Below are 20,286 nucleotides of genomic sequence, written 5' to 3'. Positions count from 1 at the left end.
CAAATTCCAGAAGGATCTCTTTGTCTGTTTGCGATACTTTTGATGTCATTATATTGAGTTGTGTGGATTTAAAAGATTTAACAGGGAGTGAAAGTTCTATCGGTGATGAGGGATGCTGTAGCTGAAATTCTTGTTTCTTTTTTTTCTTTCTCTTCCCCTCCTTCTTTCTAGCTTTCTGTCTTCCCCTATTTCTCCTTCCTCCTTTCCATCATTCCTTTTCTCTTTCTCTTCCTGTGCCATTAAGCAAACTTCATCTTACCTTTTCTAAAACTTGTGAGCCTACGCCAGTATCTTACAGATAACTTTGTAGGAGGTTGGGTGGATAGATAAAAATCCTTTGTTAACTCCACATTTCCCTACAATAATTACTTTTTTGTTTCCCTTTATAGCCAAAATGTTGAACCCTATTCAGAATCATCATGCCATTTCCTTACCAATAATCTTAGCGGTTTGGATTTTTTGTTTTTCTTCTGCCCTCATCCTGTTTCCAGGGACCCTTCTTCTCTACTCATATTTGGGTTTCTGAGGGCTGCTAAGAAAATTAGATGCAGATGTGATTTGGTGACACTACATGAGGATGGTTGACATCAGTTGGACCCTCTGGATCACTTGACAGTTCTTTTATGTGGTCTTTTATCCTTTCATAGTCCCTTCAGTAGATATTTCCCAACTTCACAACATTTCCTCAAGTCATATATTCCACTTCTACTCTCCTTTTTTCTTTGCAGTTGGCCTTAGCTCTTTTTTCTCTGCAAGTATCAGAGCTATCAATTATAAATTATCTCAGCCTGCTGCCTCTAGACCATATGTATTTCTTTAAATCTGTGAATGCCCTAATTTATTTTCCTTCTGTCTGTGAAGATGTTACTCCTTTTCAAAACCAAGGTTATTTTATTTCCTATTCTTTTGTTAGTATCTCCTTCTACCTCCTCTAAGATTGATAACCTGTCCCTTCCCTCTGTTCTGTGATTTTAGCTCCTTTGTCTGTTTTTCTCTATTTCTGTTCCTTCCCCTCACACATTCCTCAGATCTCTCCTGTTGAGAACATCACCCATCCTCAATCCTTCATCTTCCTTTGTGGTCTCTTTCTCCTTCACTGTCACTTTCTTTAAAAGAAAGAATAAACTACAGCCAGAACTTCCCATCACCTCCTCTCTTCTACTCCTTGTAAGCAAGCTCTCGACTAGTACTTCACTATGTTTTCTTTGGCAAAAGTCAGCAGTGATTTCCTTCCCCCCCTCCAAGTTTTTAACTTCAAGTTAGTTAACAGAAGTGAATCATTGCCAGATTTCCTTTGTTTTCTTACTTCCTTGTTTTCTTTCTTTTAAAAACGTTGCTTTTCCTATGGCAATACACAGTTGAAGCTATTAAATAGTGTAGGAGGGCTTGTAGTAAGTAATCCACAGTGATGAATTTGTGAGTGAGTGAGTGATTTGTCATTTTGCCTCTTTCCTTTTAGAACAGTGAGTGGGCAGCAGTTTGCTTTGATGAGACACACACCTCCCTTCCCCAGTGCCAGAATGTAGGCGGCCTAATCTGGAATGCAAACACCCGCACTAACTTCTTTAGTTCTCCCTAGGAAAAAAAAAAAGTGAAAAAATGAATTTCACCTTTTTAACCCCATAAGGTAGCTACAACCACTGAGGTATCCCAGAGGTTGGTTGGGATCACACTCAGCACTACAGTACATCACTGCCTAACCTGTTAGCTTCATCTTCTAATCCTGTTTTAGCCATACTGAAATACTTAGAGTGTATGCACCTGATGCAAATGCACCTGATCTTTCACCCCTGGCCTCTGTTGCATGTTGGTTTTTCTGCCAAACACTGCGCATCTGCCTCCAATCTGCTTGGCGTGTTGCTACTTGATCTTCTAGTTGGTTCAGATGTTACTTCCTTTGTGTCCTTTTTACCTATCTTTCTAGAGTTCTGGCATTTCTTCCTCCATTTTCTTATCATCTGTACAAGCTTTTGCTTATTGCACTTATCTCTTTCTGTTATTTTACATATTCTATGACCCCCCTCTTTTTTCCCTGTTCCCATAGCTCCTTGTACAAACTTGCATTTATTTTTTATTTTTTTAAAGATTTTATTTACTTATTTGACAGAGAGAGATCACAGGTAGGCAGAGAAGCAGGCAGGGAGAGAGAGGAGGATGCAGGCCCCCCACTAAGCAGAGAGCCCGATGCGGGGCCCGATTCCAGGACCCTGGGATCATGATCTGAGCTGAGGGCAGAGGCTTTAACCCACTGAGCCACCCAGGCACCACAAATTTGCATTTATTATTATTCTTGTTATTTTAATTGTTTATTTACTCTTTTTCTAGATTTTACACCTTTTGGGATGAGGGAGTCTTCTCTTTATTTTTATTTCCTCTTAGCATTGTGCTTGGTTGAGCACATGTAAAGCTTAATAAATGCTTGCTGAATGCATTTTTTTAAAGATATATTTATTTATTATTTGACAGACAGCGATCACAAGTAGGCAGAGAGGCAGGCAGAGAGAAAGGAGGAAGCAGGCTCCCTACTGAGCAGAGAGCCCGATGTGGGGCTCGATCCCAGGACCCTGGGATCATGATCTGAGCTGAAGGCAGAGGCTTTAACCCACTGAGCCACCCAGGTGCCCCAAATGTTTGCTGAATGAATTAAGTGAGGTAATAGAAAGGTTAGGCTGGAAAGTGAAGAATTTACCTGACAGGTTTTATTTCCTTAGGAAATACGTGGCAAGGTCCTCTGCTGAAAGGTGCTCAGAGGGTTAGGCATGGGGTAGAGGACTTGATAAGAGTAGTACCAACTGAAATAAGCTTCATCGGAAATAGCTTTTTTTTTTTAAACATATTATGTATTATTTGTTTCAGGGATACAGGTCTGTGAATCATCAGTCTTACACAATTCACAGCACTCACCATAGCACATACCTCCCCAATGTCCATAACCCAGCCTCCTTATACCTCCTCCTGCTCCCTCCAGCAACCTTCAGTTTGTTTCTTGAGATTAAGAGTCTGTTATGGTTTGTCTCCCTCCCCAGTCTCATCTTGTTTCATTTTTTTCCCTCCCTACCCCCACGACCCCCCATCCTTTCCCTCAAATTTCTCATATCAGAGAGATCATACGATAATTGTCTTTCTCTGATTGATGTATTTTGCTTAGCATAATACCTTCTAGTTCCATCCACGTTGTTGCAAATGGCAAGATCTTGGTTTTTTGATGGCTGCATTCCATTATTGTGTGTGTGTGTGTGTTGTTTATTCACACACATACCACCACATCTTCTTTATCCATTCATCTTTTGATGGACATCTAGGTTCTTTCTGTAGTTTGGCTATTGTGGACATTGCTGCTGTAAACAGCATTTGGATGCACGTGCCCCTTTGGATCTACATTTGTATCTTTAGGGTAAACGCCCAGTCATGCAATTGCTGGGTTGTAGGGTAGCTCATTTTCAACTTCTTGAGGAACCTTCATACTGTTTTCCGGAGTGGCTGCAGCAGCTTGCACAGAAATAACCTTTTATCCTATTACTCACCTGCTTTTTGTGGTATCTTTTGTTCATCTAGTATAGCAAGTTCAGACTCTTTCCCCTTGCTTTTTAAGTGCTTTGTAGTCTAGATTGTTCTTAGTTATCTAGCGATCTTCCCCCATCCTTACCCAAATTAAACCCCTCTCAACAAGATCATTGCTTCAGTAGTTATGCGATAGGCCATTCTTTCACAAATGCTTGCTTTTTCTTCCTTATTGCCTTTCCTAATCATTGCCCAAAATGATTGAGACCCAAGTCAAGTTTGACTTACTCCATAATTACACAGTCTTTCTGTTATGCCCTTAAAGTCGATTATAGTTTAGTACTTCTCTAATTTTTTTTTTTTTTTTTTTGTAAGAGAGGGATGATGGGGACAAGAGGCAGAGAGAGAGAGACAAACCCATGCAGGCCCCATATGCAGTGCATTGCCTGAAGGGGTGCTTTATCTCTTGATCCTGAAATTATGACCTGAGCTGAAAGTAAAAGTCGGACACTTAACCAACTGAGCCCCAGTTGCTCCTCTAATTTTTTAATTTTCTTCCCTCACTAGTTGATAAATTCTGTAGGGGCAGATATGGTATATCTGTGTCATAGTGCTAGTCCTGTAGTAGATAATTATTGACTATTTTTTTTTTTAAGTATTTTATTTATTTGACAGAGAGAAATCACAACTAGGCAGAGAGGCAGGCAGAGAGAGAGGAGGAAGCAGGCTCCCCACTAAGCAGAGAGCCCGATGTGCAGGGCTGGATCCCAGGACCCTGGGATCACGACCCGAGCCGAAGGCAGAGGCTTTAACCCACTGAGCCAGCCAGGCACCCCAATTATTGACTATTTGATGAATAACTAAATTAATACACATATACATCTGACAAATTGCTGCCTAATTTTAAAGTAAGGAAACAATGTGAGAGTTATCCGCTTTCATTATTTTCCTTACTTTTATGTGAAGAACTGCATACCAGTTGTCAAGTTACCTGGAGGTACATAGATTAGATTCATAAATTTATACTATCAGGTATTGATAAACATAAAATTTACTATGTATGAGTTGAAATTCAAAGACCAAGTCATATTATAAATATTACCTGAACTTTATACCAAAATTCTGTGCAGTTTCTGTTTTTATATGAAAATGGACTTCTTTCTGGGTATGACCAAACAATATACTTACTAATTGCAGTGCTGTGAAGGGAATCTGAGTCATTGTCAGAAGAAAGCAAAAAATAAGTTGGAAGGGAAAATATTTGTATCAGAGTGTTATAATTCTAAGTGATTCTGAATAACATTTGTAGTGTAAAGCTGCTTTAATATAGTTTTCAAAATGCTGAATCATATATTTATGTCACTTCTTTTCTGTTATTTTCATTAGATTCAGGGACAGGAGACAGATGATGTAAAACTTGAATTTGCAGAAGGAAACCTACCAAAAGAGGAAACAGAGTTTTTATCAACTTCTCAGATGACTAATTTGCAAGACACTGGTAAATTTTGATTATATACCATGGTGTAGTATTTTTATACCAAATATTTGGTCATTTGATTTTTTACTTTAAAATTTGAGACAACCTAGTAGTCTTTGGCATTTCATTACAATCACTCTGGTCTTAGTTTTCTCATTCTCAAAGTGGAGGATTTGGACTATTCCTTTCTTTGATCCCTTCTCACTTACTTGTTCTGTGATTCTCAATTGTTTTCAATTTAAAGACATGATATTGGTAGATTTAAGGGTACTATAGACATGAAGTTGGAAGAAATGATCTTGAATTACCCTAAATGAAATTGTTTACTTCTAAGAAAGCATTATTTTTTCAAAGAAGAATGAATAATCACTGTAAACACAAAAAAAGTGATTGTGCTACTTCAGTAAGAAATTTGTTTTGAAATGTGTATTTTCTTCTCTTCCTATAACTTAGATGTCAGTTGTGAAAGCAAGTTATCTACTCTGCAAGATTATGAAAAAATTAAACAACTTGAAGGACGAGTTCAAGAATTAGAAAACCTCATATCCTCTTTGCAGCAACAGTTGAAAGAAACAGAAGAAAACTATGGGGCAGAGATCCACTGTTTGCAGGAAAGACTTCAAGCTGTTACTGTGTCCACAGTTCAGCCAAGGTACCCATCCATTTACAGTCTCATTCAGCAGTATTTATAGCTTAGTAACAAATATAGTATAGTTGTTTTTCAGTAGCAAATGTAACTTAAGCAAAGTTCCTTGAAAGAGATGGGATGCCACATTATCAAGAAATAAGAATAGGAGATAATACTTTGAAATGTCTGAAGTAAGTGTTGTTATAAACCAAAGATATTCTATTATAGAGATTTTACTTACACCTTTATCTTATAAAGATGGTGGTTGTTGTTAATCTGCTGGATTAAATCAGAGTGTGCTTGTATTATTTATTGTATGCCTGGTCTTTGCTACTTTGATGTGGGGCATACCCAAGAAATACAAGATATGATCATTTCAGTCATGGCTGGACTTTATCCACCTAGTTGTCTAATACTCAGATTCACTATGTCCAAAATAGAACTCTGGATCTTCCCCTGGAAATTTGCTCCTTCTGTAGGCATCTCCATCTAAGGTGACTCTTCTTTCTCTTCTTTTCCTTCTAATCTTTCAAGAAATTCTGTTATCTCTGCCTCCAAAATACATCTAACTGGACCACTTCTCACTAACTCCCTGCCATCATCATCTCTTACCTGGATTGCTACAACAACTCATCTCCCTGTTACTACCCTCTTTCCTAATGTCTGTTCTCAACACATTTCCACAACTTTGCATTTAGAATTTAAGAATTTGCTTTTAAAATTTAAGACCGATCATGTTAGTCCCGTACCCTTCTTTCCTAACAATGCCTTACTCAGTCCTACATGATGGTTCCTTGTTACCACTTGGACTTTATCTCCTTGCCTGTCTCTATTGTCACATCACACATTTTCCTTGAGATCCTCAGACCATCGGTATGCTCCTGCTTCAGGGACTTCTCATTATTGTTTCTTCTACCTAGAATGCTCTTTCCCCAGATATATATACATACCCAACATGCTTACTTTCTTTGGGTCTTTTCAGATCTCATGTTCTCATGAGGCCTATCCTGATCACCCCATTTAAATTAAAATTGCTGTTTAGAACTCTGTACACTAATTTCCTGCTTAATTTTTTCCCTATTACTTAATATTGCCTGTTACATGTATGTAACGCTGTGTATGTATAAAATAAAAAAAAAACAAGTCTATATTTGTAGGGGACTTTGTTTTGTTTGCTTTATTTTCTGCCTTTTATGAAAGACTTCAGGCTTTGTAATGGTGAGGGTTTTGTCCATCTGAGTTGTTGATGTATTCCAAACCTTATAATAATTCCCTCCCTGTGGTAGGTGCTCAATAAATATTTGTTAAATGAATGAGAGAACAGCTCATAACTTAGTTAGGAAGTATGCTTTAATGTTTAAACTATCTCTATAAGGTGCTCAGAGACTTCATCTAACTTTCGCTGGCCTCTGCTGTTTTAGGACTCTTATCTTCATAGGCGCTTATTAATGGAACCTCAAGCCAAAAATTTTTTTTTCTTTGAGACAAAATACTGAATGTCCACACATGTTTGGAAGCAGTCTATTTCTCCTTCTTTTACTCAGTGCCGGTATATAGGCTTTGGAATTATTCATCAGTCTTGGCATAGCCTTATAAAGCTTTCATCTTACTTGAGATCGGTGGTTCTTAAACTTGGCCATGCATCAGAAACAGTGGAGGTTTTTGAATACTTAAAATTAAATTACTGAATTATACATTTGGAGAGTCAGACTTAATAGCTTTGAGATGGACCCTGGACATTTGTTTTTGTAACAAGATAATTCTGATGCAGATAGTTTATGGATTGACATTTCGAAACTACAACTTTGAGTTTTCTGATATGAAAGAAAATAAGTAGATAGCAGGAAGTCTTTAATCAGCTACAATGTTTCAAGTAACCTTCCTTTAATTAGTGATGCTTTCTCTCTAAAACATGAAGAAAAGGGAGTTTTCTGGAAATGAAGACTTACTTTGCAGTTATTGAATTTGAGCTTTACCAGTTAACCACCCTCTCTCAGAAGTTTCTGTGATATTCAGTGGAAGTGTGTTGACAGTACCTTTAAACTAAGACCATTAGTTTTCTCCCACTCCCCCAAAAAAGAGGTTTACTGACCCATGCTCACTCCTGCTAGTGGTGATGAGTCAAAGTTATTTCTTGTAAATGTCATCACATTTTTGGATACAATTAAGATACTTTTTGAATAAAGAGTATGTGAATAAAGAGTATGCTGTTCTTCTAAGATAGATTTGAACTAGTTTAAAAAATATGTAAAAAAATAATTGAATCATTCATTTAACATATATTTGGAGCTGGCCTACCAAAGCCTCTTACAGGTATGCTAGAGCCTCACGGAATGACTATTGGCTTTAGAGTCAAATCTGCATTTGACATCTGATTTAACTTTTTACTGGCTATATGATCTTGGGCAGATTGTTTTAACATATTTAGGTAATAATATTAGGGGCAATAAAAGTACCATTAAGATTGTGAGGATTAAATGAAATAATGACTAGAACAAGCCTTGGCTCGGTTCATGGAGGAAGCTTTAGATCTATATAAAGTGGCTTTTCTCCCTCAAGGGACTTCAATCTAATCATTGAAATAGACTTACTGCAAAACAATTTTTAAGAAGTAGTAGGTTAAGGCATGTAACATGGTGATAGAACCAGAGTGCTGGAATTTAAACCCGTGTTTGTGTGGCATCTTTCACTGCACATTTTTGTAATAATTTCCTATTGGAGTTGTTCTAGGGGAAATGGAAATGAAGGGATGAATATCAGATAATGGAGAAGGAATGTTGAGAACAAAGTGAAGGGGAAAAACAAAGATGACCTTGTGTTGTTTGAGCTAGAGAACATGGAAAACAGTGATATGTTAATATAAATAGAGAAGTGAGGCCAATGGGGAGTAGGACCTTAATTATAAGAGGGGAGCAGTGAGTTTGGTTTTAGCCAGATTTTTTGAATTTGGGATAAACACTTTCAAATGCTGTAAAGGTATAAAATGGAGTCATTGTGAACAAAGTACCATTTTTTATTAGTGTTTGCGTCTTAATAACGATAAATAATCAGGGATTTCTAAGCTATGAAAAAAGAATCAAAACATGGAACCAAGGATCAGAAGAGTTGTATGCAAGAAGAAATGAGGAAACAGATAAAATTGTGAGATAGACAAGAACCAGAGAAGGGCAGAGAAGAAACAAAAGGGAGATGAGTCTTTACAGTTATTTAACATGAACCTAGAACATGAATAGGCAGTTCACAGCAGAGGAAACCTACAAGGCCTATAGAAGTTGAAGGATATATAAGCTCAAAAATAAAGCCATCATGTTTTAACAAAGTTCTAAAACTCTTAAGACTCTGTGTTGCTGAAGTTTTGGGTAAATACTTAAATGACACTGTTATGGGAGTAAAATTAATGTAACTCTTTGGCATATGGCATTATGTTGAAATTTTAAATATTGAATATTTTAATCTTATTTGTAAGATTTATCATACAGAAAATCCACAAATGTGTGCAAGACATATTTATGAGGATTTATGTTGTAGCATTATTTGTAATAGTGAACATTTGGAAACAATCAAATGTCTGTCAATAGGGGTTAATTATATAAGTTATGAAATGAGTTGACGATAACTTGTATCTGGCCAATTTGGGACAGAATGAAAGAAGAGGATAGGAGAGAGAAAGGAGAAGCTGGGCAGAGGTGGTTGGAATAAAGAAGACAGCTTGGTGCATTGAAAATAGAAGTGAGAAATTGTATTACTCAGAAAAAATTATAATTAGCCCCTTTGTTCTTTTTCCCATGGTTACTAAATATTAATCTTACCTTGTTTTTATGACTCAAGTTCAACATTATAAGAAAAAAAATTACTTTTTTTTAGAAAATAATACGTGTAAAACAATATAGAATAAAGACATGAACACCAAAAAATAAATGAATAGATTAAAAACAAAAAATATCTGGAAGTGACTGTATAAATTAAGAATCTTCCTTTTCTTGCCTCTGCTCCCCAGTTCTGCTAGAGTTCATCAGTTACTTTTGACATGTATTCATCCAGATGTTTTTTCTGTGTGTGTATAAATGATTTTTTAATAAAAAATGAGATTTTACAGACTTTTACTCGGTAATAAAACTTTTTAAAAATGTCTGTACCTATAAATAGCTCTACATCATATATTTTTAGTATACTTTCTAAAATGGCAGAAAATTCTCATTAAATTGTGTTACTTTAGTTTTAAATGGAAAAATTAGTCAAAAATACTATTTAAGTCACAATACCTGTAACTCTTGATCTGTCATCTTTGTTGCCCCTGCCCTAATACACATTTTATGTACTGTAAATTTGAACTGACAGTAAAACTCACAATTCTAATTCCTTCACTCTCTTTTGTTTAGTTTCTCCATTGATTCAATGGTAATAACTGAATCTGATGTCCAGAAAACAGTATATCCTGGAAGTTGTCTAAACCACAACACTGATGGTACAATAGAGGTATTGTATCTTTAAACTGTTGTGTGCACTGATTTTATTTTTCTTACTGTCATTTTTATATCTAAAGTAATTATCCAATTTAATATTTGCTGAGAGGTAAGCATAATTTATAGTCTTATATAAAAGACCCAGAATAATACATAAAGAAATTTAATGTATTTTCGTAGCATAGGACTAACACAGTTAAAATTGAGATTTTTTCCTCCTAAATATGTTCTAATTTAAAATTTGTCTTGTTTTGTATAACATTAGCTGTGTTAACAAATCAGTTTCAGTGCCCTTGCCAACAGCTTTTCTTGCCGCCATAGGAAATTGAGCCAGTCCATGTCTAGAATAGTATTTAGGAATCCTCAAAATTCCCAAAAGATGTTATGGCTGGGACAATAGACGAGGCTTCCTTCAGCACAGGCCATCTGATATATAAAAGCCCCTAATCTTTTACAGTATAGGCCAGCTGGCTAAAGCACATTCTGCCTGTCTTCAACATTTTATATACTCCCATTTCGTAGCCACTTTTCTGAAACTTGAAGCTGCAAAACCCTGATCTTAATTCAGTAGATTTTTGATTCTTAACTCCTATAGAAAACAAAGATCATTGCATTCTCTTGTTTTGGATAGAGAGGAGAGATGTTGGCTACATATCTTGATTCTTCTATACTCATCCTCTATGGAGTATTCAGATAATTAATAAACAGCTTTGATGCTAAGAATATGTTTCTGTTTTTTTTTTAACTTTATGTTTTTTCTAGTTGTAAAGGTAATTTGTATTTGCAGAGAATTGGATAGTATGAATAAATATTAGGAAGGTAAAAATTGCTTATAATTTCATAAGCAAAGATAGCCGTTGTTAACATTCTCAAAATTAAATGCTTCTTAATTATATTTAAGAAGTGTCTTTATTGCACTGTAGAACTGTGTATTGGTAATTAGAATATATAAATATATTTCTCACTTAGCATCATTAAGTTCAGTGTAGTAAATACATTTTTGTAAGTACATTACTTAGTAGAATTATACACTAGAATTATTCACCAGAATTATTGTTTTTAATTAAGAGCAGAACTAAAATGTACTTACTGGAACTTTGCAAAAGTTTTCTTAAAAACATTGATCTTTTGAGGATATTTGAGGGTAGAAGTTTAAAAATAAGTGATGTATAATTAGTATAAACAAGTATGTTATATTTTGCTTTTTAATTTAGTTTTCTGATGATTTTGGAGTGAAACAGGAAACAAACATGGTTAAGTTGCTGGAAAAACAGTACCAAGAACGATTAGAAGAAGAAGTAGCTAAGGTAAGTTTATACCTTGGCAGGTTATTATGGTTTATATTCCCTTCAAGCCTTCAGAAAACATAGATTTTAGGGACGCCTGGGTGGCTCAGTGGGTTAAAGCCTCTGCCTTCGGCTCAGGTCATGATCCCAGGGTCCTGGGATCAAGCCCCGCATCGGGCTGTCTGCTTGGCAGGGAACCTGCTTCCTCCTCTCTCTCTGCCTGCCTTTCTGCATACTTGTGATCTCTGTCTGTCAAATAAATAAATAAAATCTTTAAAAAATTTATTGATAGTAATGCACTTTTTTTTTTACTATTACTATTTTTTACTATTTACTATTTTTTACTATTTACTATTACTATTTTAGTAGTCTCTATACCCAACATGAGGCTCGAACTCATGACCCTAGAATCAAATGCTCCACTGATCAAGCCACCCAGGTACCCCTGCACTTTATTTTTTAAAAGTTTTATTACATAGCTTATCTTTAAATTGTCAGCTACTGGTATCAACCACATTTGCCTTTAAATGGATTGTTCTGTGAATTTTTCTTTAAGAAAAACATTTTTCTTAATATGGGATAGTAATTAGAAACTTTTCGGGGACGTCTTAGTGGCACAGTTGGTTAAGCATCTGCCTTCAGCTCAGATCATGATCCCAGGGTCTTGGGATCTAGCCCCATATCAGGTTCCCTGCCCAACAGGAAGTCTGCTTCTCTGTCTCCGTCTCCCTCTCCCCCTGCTTGTTCTCTCTCTCTCTCGTGCTTTCTCTCAAATAAATTAATAGATCCTTAAAAAAAAAAAACAACTTTTTAGAATGCCATAACAAGTCTTTATAAATTTGTTGCCTTGTGAGTAATATTTGTAATGGAGTTTCACCTCCCCTGAAGGTGGGGAATATGGTAGGAAATGAGATAGAAAATGGTTAGTTTTTTTTTTTGTTTTTTTAAGATTTTATTTATTTATTTGACAGACAGAGATCACAAGTAGGCAGAGAGGCAGGCAGAGAGAGAGAGGAGGAAGCAGGCTCCCTGCGGAGCAGAGAGCCCGATGCGGGACTCCATCCCAGGACCCTGGGATCATGACCTGAGCCGAAGGCAGAGGCTTTAACCCATTGAGCCACCCAGGCGCCCCGTGAAAGTGGTTAGTTTTCTATATATTCTCTTTGCTTATCTCCTCCCAGAGAAATTACTATAATGTTAACTATAGATACCGTTAGCTGCTATGCTCAGAGGTATTCTTTTAAACTCTTCTTTCTCTCTCTCTCGCTCTCTCTCAAATAAATAAATAAGTAAATCTTTAAAAAAATAAAATGCATATGCCTGATTGGGGTCTTATATTGGAACAGTTAAATTCTGATTTTCTTTGCTGCTTTTTTATAATACTTTCAGTTGTTCCAATATAACAATTCCCGTGGATATGGGCACTTTAAAGGAGGAGGTTTGATAAGGTATACAGGAAATACATAAGGAATTAGGTTAAACATAAATTAGAAGGGGAAGACCCAAAGAAATATGGGCTGAAGTACTTAATCACTTCTGTATTTGTATTGAATGTTTGCTTCTTGGAGATCAAAGTAAAAAGTGAGGCACCATAGCTCTCCTTATCTAGTTCTTGAAAGAAATGCAGATTTTCTCTTGCACATCGCTCTTACAAAAATTTCTCAAGTGAAATATGATAGCAGGGCATCATAGCAATTATGAGCTTGAGGCTTGATATAGGATATATCAGATTTTAAATTCTTGTTCTTCTGACTTACTAGATTTATGATCTTAGGAAAGTTACTTAACTTCTGAGTCCATTTTCTCTGTGTGAAGAGGGAAAAAAAGGAGTAAGTAATTTTTATAAGGATTCAGTGAACTAATCTACATAAACCACCTAGCAGATGATAAAGACTCATACATGAAATTTTTAGTCATATTACTATGATAATGGTGATGTTATAAATAAAAAATTTTTAAAGATTTTATTTATTCATTTGAGGCAGAGAGATTGACAGAGGATGAGCAGGGGGAGAGGCAGAGGAAGAGGGAGAAGCAGACTCCCTGCTGAACCAAGAGCCCAGTGGGGGACTTTACCCCAGGACCCAAGGATCATGACCTGAGCTGAAGGTAGATGTTTAACCATCTGAGCCACCCAGGTGCCCATAAATATTTTTTGTAAGACATTAGTCAGCTAAGCAGATAGCAGAGCACCAAAGTGTATAGGTCATTGAAAACTGTCCCTAAGACATCCAAGGTATTGTGGTCCAAGAGATTCAGCTTGATTCTAGAATAATGCAGATTGTTGACATTCACTACCAATACTGATAGGATTATACTCTACCCTATACTCTTAGATAGGATGTTGGAAAAAGATTGAGAACCCTTGTTTCAAAAATACAGGGTATATAGCGGAAGCCCACTTAGGGGTAGCAATTCCTAATATACATCATATTAGATTCAACCTGTGATTTGTGTACTTACTACTGAAAATAAACATTTATTTGCATTTCACTGCCAAGCAGTGTTCTAAGTGCTAGGGTATAGCAGAGGTAAAAGGAGATTAAGTGTTTGCTCTTACGTTATAGTTGGTGCAGATAGACCCTGTATAGATGGTGGTAAGTACTATGAAAAGAAAACAAACCTGGATAATAGAACTATTAGGAAATCCCATGGTGTTACTGATACAAGGTTATCACATCTTAAAGTGGTAGAAGAATCCTGAAGGAAATGAGAGAGTAAATCACGAAGGTAACAGGTTGAGTACCTTTTGAGATAGTGGAATGCAAGAGAAAGAAAAAGTCAAGAATTATTCCAATGAATGTTTCAAAGAGGTGGCCAGGAAGAGTTGGTAGGAGCGTTAAGACCACTTGCCCAACCGCAGCTGTGCTGAATTAGAGGACAGTTTGATTCAGTCCTACCATCTTCACAGTTAGGGGACCCATTTGGTGAAACATTGTGAAATCCTGGCACAGATTTATCTTCTCAGCAGATGTAACTGGATACAGGAGGAATAAATAAAAGGAAAAAGGGCAAGGGCTTGCCCTTCAGGGGAAGATATTGCTCTAGGTTATTGGCCATAAGCAACTGGGAGAATGAAGTTGCTATTAGGTGTCAGAAAAGACTGCAAAACAGTAGTTTTTGGAGGGGAGAGGTAGACCTTCAACATAAGAATCCAGAACCATTAAATGCAAACACTTGATAAATGTTTAAAAATAAATATTGAGGAAGTGGTTGGTTATATGAATCTAGAGTTCAGGAAATAGGATAAGACTAGACATGAAAATATGGTGGCCTATAGGGCAGTGTTTTTCAAACTGTGAGTTATAACTCACAGTTATAACTCATCTTTAAGTTGTAAAATCAGTTTATTGGTTTGGGTCCAGGATTTTAACATAATAACATAATAGGAAAGTACAATTATATAAATAAACACACACATAAGGGTGCCTGGCTGGCTCAGTTGTGGCAGTGCTCTTAATATCTCGGTTGTGAGTTCAAGCCCCATGTTGGTATGGAGCCTACTTAAAAATTAGTAATAGTAATAAACACGGGTATCTATGTATGCTTTGGGTGTCACTATAAAATATTTTTTATTGCTATGTATGTGTTTACCATGGTTACAGTGAAAAAATCTGAAAAACACTAATGTAGTGACTGTATATAGAAGAGAGGTCTGGGGGCTGAGCCTGAATAATGCTAATGTTGAGAAGTCAGAGAAATTAGGAAGAACAAAGAAGATGGAGAAAAAACAGTGGATTAAATATGGGAAGAACAAAGATTGCATTGCAGTAGACAAGTAATAAAAGTATATTGAGAAGAGAATGTATTAAGCTGTGTCAAAGCTTTCTGATAGGTCAAGAATGATTAGAACTGCAAATTAATTATTGGATTTTACAATGTGAAATCATGGGTGACTTTCACAAGAACACATTTGATGGGGTGATGCAGACAAACTGATTAGATTGGATTTGAGAGGGTGAAGAGGAAGAATGAAGAATGAATTTTACTTGAAAGAGGATCAGAGAAATAGAGTGGTAGCTCAGTGTAATAGAGGGAGCCAAGCAGTACATTTTTGTTATTGCTGTTTTGTTTCTGTTTAAGAAGATATCATTTCCTTGTTAATAGAGATGATTAAAGAGAGAAGGAAAAAAATATCTAATTCAGGAGAGAGAGAAACAGTTGTTGGAGCAGTGTCCTTGAGAAGAGAGGAGGTGCAATCCCTGGAGGTTGCCATTAGATAGGAGCATGGCAGTTTAATCCATAATAACAAAAAGGAAGACAGAGAATATTTGGTTCATGATTCAAGATGTGTTCAGATACAGTATTTAGAGCTTTGGAAGTTCTCTTCTGATTGCTTCTATTTTCTCACTAAAATAAGAAAGATCAGCGCCTGAGAATGAGAACAGAAGAGAAGACACTGAAGGTTTAAGGAGAGAGGGCTGTCTAGGAGAAGGAATAAAAAATGGAAAAGACATTTGTCCATGCAAGGGTAATAGTTACAGATTTAAAACAAGACCAGTCAGGTTGGTTGGATTTTTTTTTTTTTCTCCTCAGCTAAGCTCATTTTACACAGGCAGAGAGTACACAGAGTCACCTGTAATCACAGGTGGAATTTCCTTAGATAGGATAGTGAAATGGAAAGGAGAGAATAATGAGATAATTGAGCCTTCCAGTTGAGTTTTTTAGTATTCAGACCATACAGCTCTTTTAATTATTTGTTACTCATTTCTAGCTAAAGAAAGTGATCTTTATGATACAAACTTTTCAGAATTTCAAAAGCTTCCTTTGTGACCTAACATGGCCAGATTTTTTTTTTGTTATCATCTTTCCTGAGGTGTAATTTGCATATAATGAAACTCACCAGCTGTAAGTGCAAAATTTGGTGAGTTTTAACAGATGTTTAGTTATAAAACCAACTCAAAATGGAGATATAAAACATTTCCGTCACCCCCAAGTTTGTTCATATTCCTTTGGAGACAGTCACCTTCTTTTTATATTGCTGGATTCTGTTTGCTAATATTTTGTCAAGGATATTTATGTTTGTTTTCATGAAGAGCATCATCCATAGTTTTGTTTTCTTGTATTGTCTTTGGCTATAATATCAGGATAATGCTGGCCTTGTAAAGTGTTGAAATATATTCCCTCTTCTATTTTCTGGAAGAATTTATGTAGAATTGGTTTTATTTTATTTTATTTTGGGGGAAAGGGGCAGAGGGAGAGGGACAAGCAGACTCTGCACTGAGCACGGAGCCCCATGCGGGGTTTTGTCTCACGACCCTGAGATCATGACCTGAGCTGAAATCAAGAGTAGACACTCAACCAACTGAGCCATCCTGGCACCGTGATACTATTTTATTCTTAAATATTTTGTAGAATTTGCTAGTGAAACCAGTAGGGCCTGGAGTTTTCCTTTACAGAGGGCTCTGTTAAACTAGGGATTCAATTTCTTTAATAGATTTTTTTTTTTTTTTTTAGGTAATCTATTTCTTTTAGAGTGAGCTTTGTTTGTGTCACTCAAGGAATTGGTCCATTTCATCTTAACTGTTGAATTTATGTTGGTGAAGTTGTTTATACTATTCCTTTATCACTTAATGTTTGTGGGATCTCTATGTTATCTCTGTTTTCTCTTTTTTCTTTCTCATTCGGGCTAGAAATTTATCAGTTGTATTGATATTGTCAAGGATCCAGCTTTTGCGTTTTCAAAAATTTGCTTTTGTTTTACTTTCATTGATTGCTTTTCTTTATTTTTTACTTGTTTCTGCTTGCTTTGGATTTAATTTGCTTTCTTTTTTTTTTTTTTTTTTTAAAGATTTTATTTATATATTTGACAGATAGAGATTTCAAGCAGGCAGAGAGGCAGGCAGAGAGAGAGAGGAGGAAGCAGGCTCCCCACAGAGCAGAGAGCCCGATGCGGGGCTCGATCCCAGGACCCTGAGATCATGACCTGAGCCGAAGACAGCGGCTTAATCCACTGAGCCACCCAGGTGCCCCTTTTTTTTTTTTTTAAAGATTTTATTTATTTATTTGACAGAGAGAGATCACAAGTAGCAGAGAAGCAGGCAGAGAGAGAGAGGGAAGCAGGCTCCCTGCTGAGCAGAGAGCCCGATGTGGGACTCGATCCCAGGACCTCGAGATCATGACCTGAGCCGAAGGCAGCAGCTTAACCCACTGAGCCACTCAGGCGCCCCTTAATTTGCTTTCTTTTTCAGGTTTCCTAAAAGACCTTTCCTCTTTCCTAATACATATATTTAACTCCTATAAGTTTCCCTTTAAGCACATCTTTAAACTGCGTTCAACATATTTCATTCAATCAAAATATTTTATTTCTTTTGTGACATCTTTGATTCGTGAGTTACTTAGAAATATGTTGTTAAATTTCTACATTTTAGGGGTTTTCAGATATCTCCCTGTTAATTTAATGTAAAATTTTTAATTTCTTTGTGATCAGACATACGTTGTGTTTAAAAAAAAAAAGTTTACTTTTTTTTTTCTTCAAAGATTTTATGTATTCATTTGACAGAGATCACAAGTAGGCAGAGAGGCAGGCAGGGGAGTGGGGGAAGCAGGCTCCCTGCTGAGCAGAGAGCCCAATGTGGGGCTCGATCCCAGGACCCTGAGATTATGACCTGAATCAAAGGCAGAGGCTAAACCCACTGAGCCACCCAGGCACCCCTCAGTTTACTTTATTGCCCTAAATATGTTCTGGTTGAATATTCCATGCATACTTGAAAAGAGTGAGTATTCTGCTGTTGTTCAGACTTCAGGTTTTCCTCTGGTATTATTTCTCTTCAGCCTGCCTTGGCAACAAATTTGGCATACAACATACTGTATGTCATCTAATTTTTGAATTATATATTGAACATTTTGAATATTGTATGGACACTGGGTCTTACAATATTCTGGAAAATGTGAATTCTTTATTAAAAATAGTCCATATAGGGACAGACCACAAGTTCTGTTTCACTTTCCTCACACAAATTTCTTCAACTTTTGATGCCCTCTGCAGTTTGCTTACTTTTGTTTACTTTTCAGACCTCTCTGGTAGTTGCTTTTACATTTTGTTCACTCTTCAGTTGTGGGAGAAAGGGGCCATAGTGGGTTTCATTTGAGCTAAATAGAATTACAAATCTCTGTCTTATTTTTTTTATTCCACAATTTAGATAGAATTATTGCTTCATACCAATCAGTGTTTAGATTTATCTACATATTTACAAAAAGAAATTTTTTTTTCATTTTAAATGTATTTATTTATTTTTTTAGTGTAACAGTATTCATTGTTTTTGCACAACACCCAGTGCTCCATGCAATACGTGCCCTCCCTATTACCCACCACCTGTTTCCCCAACCTCCTACCCCCACCCCTTCAAAACCCTCAGGTTGTCTTTCAGAGTCCATAGTCTCTTATGGTTCGCCGCCCCTTCCAATTTCCCTCAACTTCCTTCTCCTCTCCATCTCCCAATCTCTTCCATGTCATTTGTTATGCTCCACAAATAAGTGAAACCATATGATACTTGACTTTCTCTGCTTGACTTATTTCACTCAGCATAATCACTTCCAGTCCCGTCCATGTTGCTACAAAAGTTGGGTATTCATCCTTTCTTTCTTTTTTTTTTTTATAAACATATAATGTATTTTTATCCCCAGAGGTACAGGTCTGTGAATCATCAGGTTTACACACTTCACAGCACTCACGATAGCACATACCCTCCCCAATGTCCATAACCCCCTCCCCCTCTCCAAACCCCACCTCCCCCCAGCAACCCCCAGTTTGTTTTGTGAGATTAAGAGTCATTTATGGTTTGTCTCCCTCCCAATCCCATCTTGTTTCATTTATTCTTCTCCAATCCCCCTAACCCCCCATGTTGCATCTCCACGTCCTCATATCAGGGAGCTCATATGATAGTTGTCTTTCTCCGATTGACTTATTTCACTAAGCATGATACCCTCTAGTTCCATCCACGTTGTTGCAAATGGCAAGATTTCTTTTGATGGCTGCATAGTATTCCATTGTGTGTATATACCACCTCTTCTTTATCCATTCATCTGTTGATGGACATCTAGGTTCTTTCCATAGTTTGGCTATTGTAGACATTGCTGCTATAAACATTCGGGTACACGTGCCCCTTCGGATCACTATGTTTGTATCTTTAGGGTAAATACCCAGTAGTGCAATTGCTGGGTCATAGGGTAGTTCTATTTTCAACATTTTGAGGAACCTCCATGCTGTTTTCCAGAGGGGTTGCACCAGCTTGCATTCCCACCACCAACAGTGTAGGAGGGTTCCCCTTTCTCTGCATCCTCGCCAGCATCTGTCATTTCCTGACTTGTTAATTTTACCATTCTTATTGGTGTGAGGTGATATCTCATTGTGGTTTTGATTTGCATTTCCCTGATGCTGAGTGATGTGGAGCACTTTTTCATGTGTCTGTTGGCCATCTGGATGTCTTCTTTGCAGAAATTCTGTTCATGTCCTCTGCCCATTTCTTGATTAGATTGTTTGTTCTTTGGGTGTTTAGTTTGCTAAGTTCCTTACAGATTTTGGATACTAGCCCTTTATCTGATATGTTGTTTGCAAATATCTTCTCCCATTCTGTCAGTTGTCTTTTGGTTTTGTTAACTGTTTCCTTTGCTGTGCAAAAGCTTTTGATCTTGATGAAATCCCAATAGTTCATTTTTGCCCTTGCTTCCCTTGCCTTTGCCGATGTTCCTAGGAAGATGTTGCTGCAGCTGAGGTCGAAGAGGTTGCTGCCTGTGTTCTCCTCAAGGATTTTGATGGATTCCTTTCTCACATTGAGGTCCTTCATCCATTTTGAGTCTATTTTCGTGTGTGGTGTAAGGAAGTGGTCCAATTTCATTTTTCTGCATGTGGCTGTCCAATTTTCCCAGCACCATTTATTGAAGAGGCTGTCTTTCCTGCTTTGTCGAAGATTAGTTGACCATAGAGTTGAG

General features: G+C 36.8%; 1 protein-coding gene across 11 annotated transcripts in view; it reads left to right on the top strand.

The window, feature by feature from the left end:
- The window catches only part of AKAP9 (A-kinase anchoring protein 9), a 171,587-nt gene that overhangs the window by 65,262 nt on the left and 86,039 nt on the right, over window positions 1-20,286 (top strand). For all 11 annotated transcript variants that reach the window (XM_046021086.1, XM_046021091.1, XM_046021090.1 and 8 more), the window contains 4 exons: window positions 4,888-4,999; window positions 5,432-5,630; window positions 9,986-10,082; window positions 11,284-11,376. In XM_046021086.1, coding sequence (XP_045877042.1) covers window positions 4,888-4,999; window positions 5,432-5,630; window positions 9,986-10,082; window positions 11,284-11,376 — 501 coding nt within the window. The remainder of the gene's footprint in view (window positions 1-4,887; window positions 5,000-5,431; window positions 5,631-9,985; window positions 10,083-11,283; window positions 11,377-20,286) is intronic.

The sequence above is a fragment of the Meles meles genome, chromosome 10 (genome assembly GCF_922984935.1).
Source record: "Meles meles chromosome 10, mMelMel3.1 paternal haplotype, whole genome shotgun sequence".
Lineage (NCBI taxonomy): Eukaryota > Metazoa > Chordata > Mammalia > Carnivora > Mustelidae > Meles > Meles meles.
The sequence above is the reverse complement of the archived record's forward strand: the minus strand, read 5'-3'. Positions and strand labels throughout refer to the sequence as shown.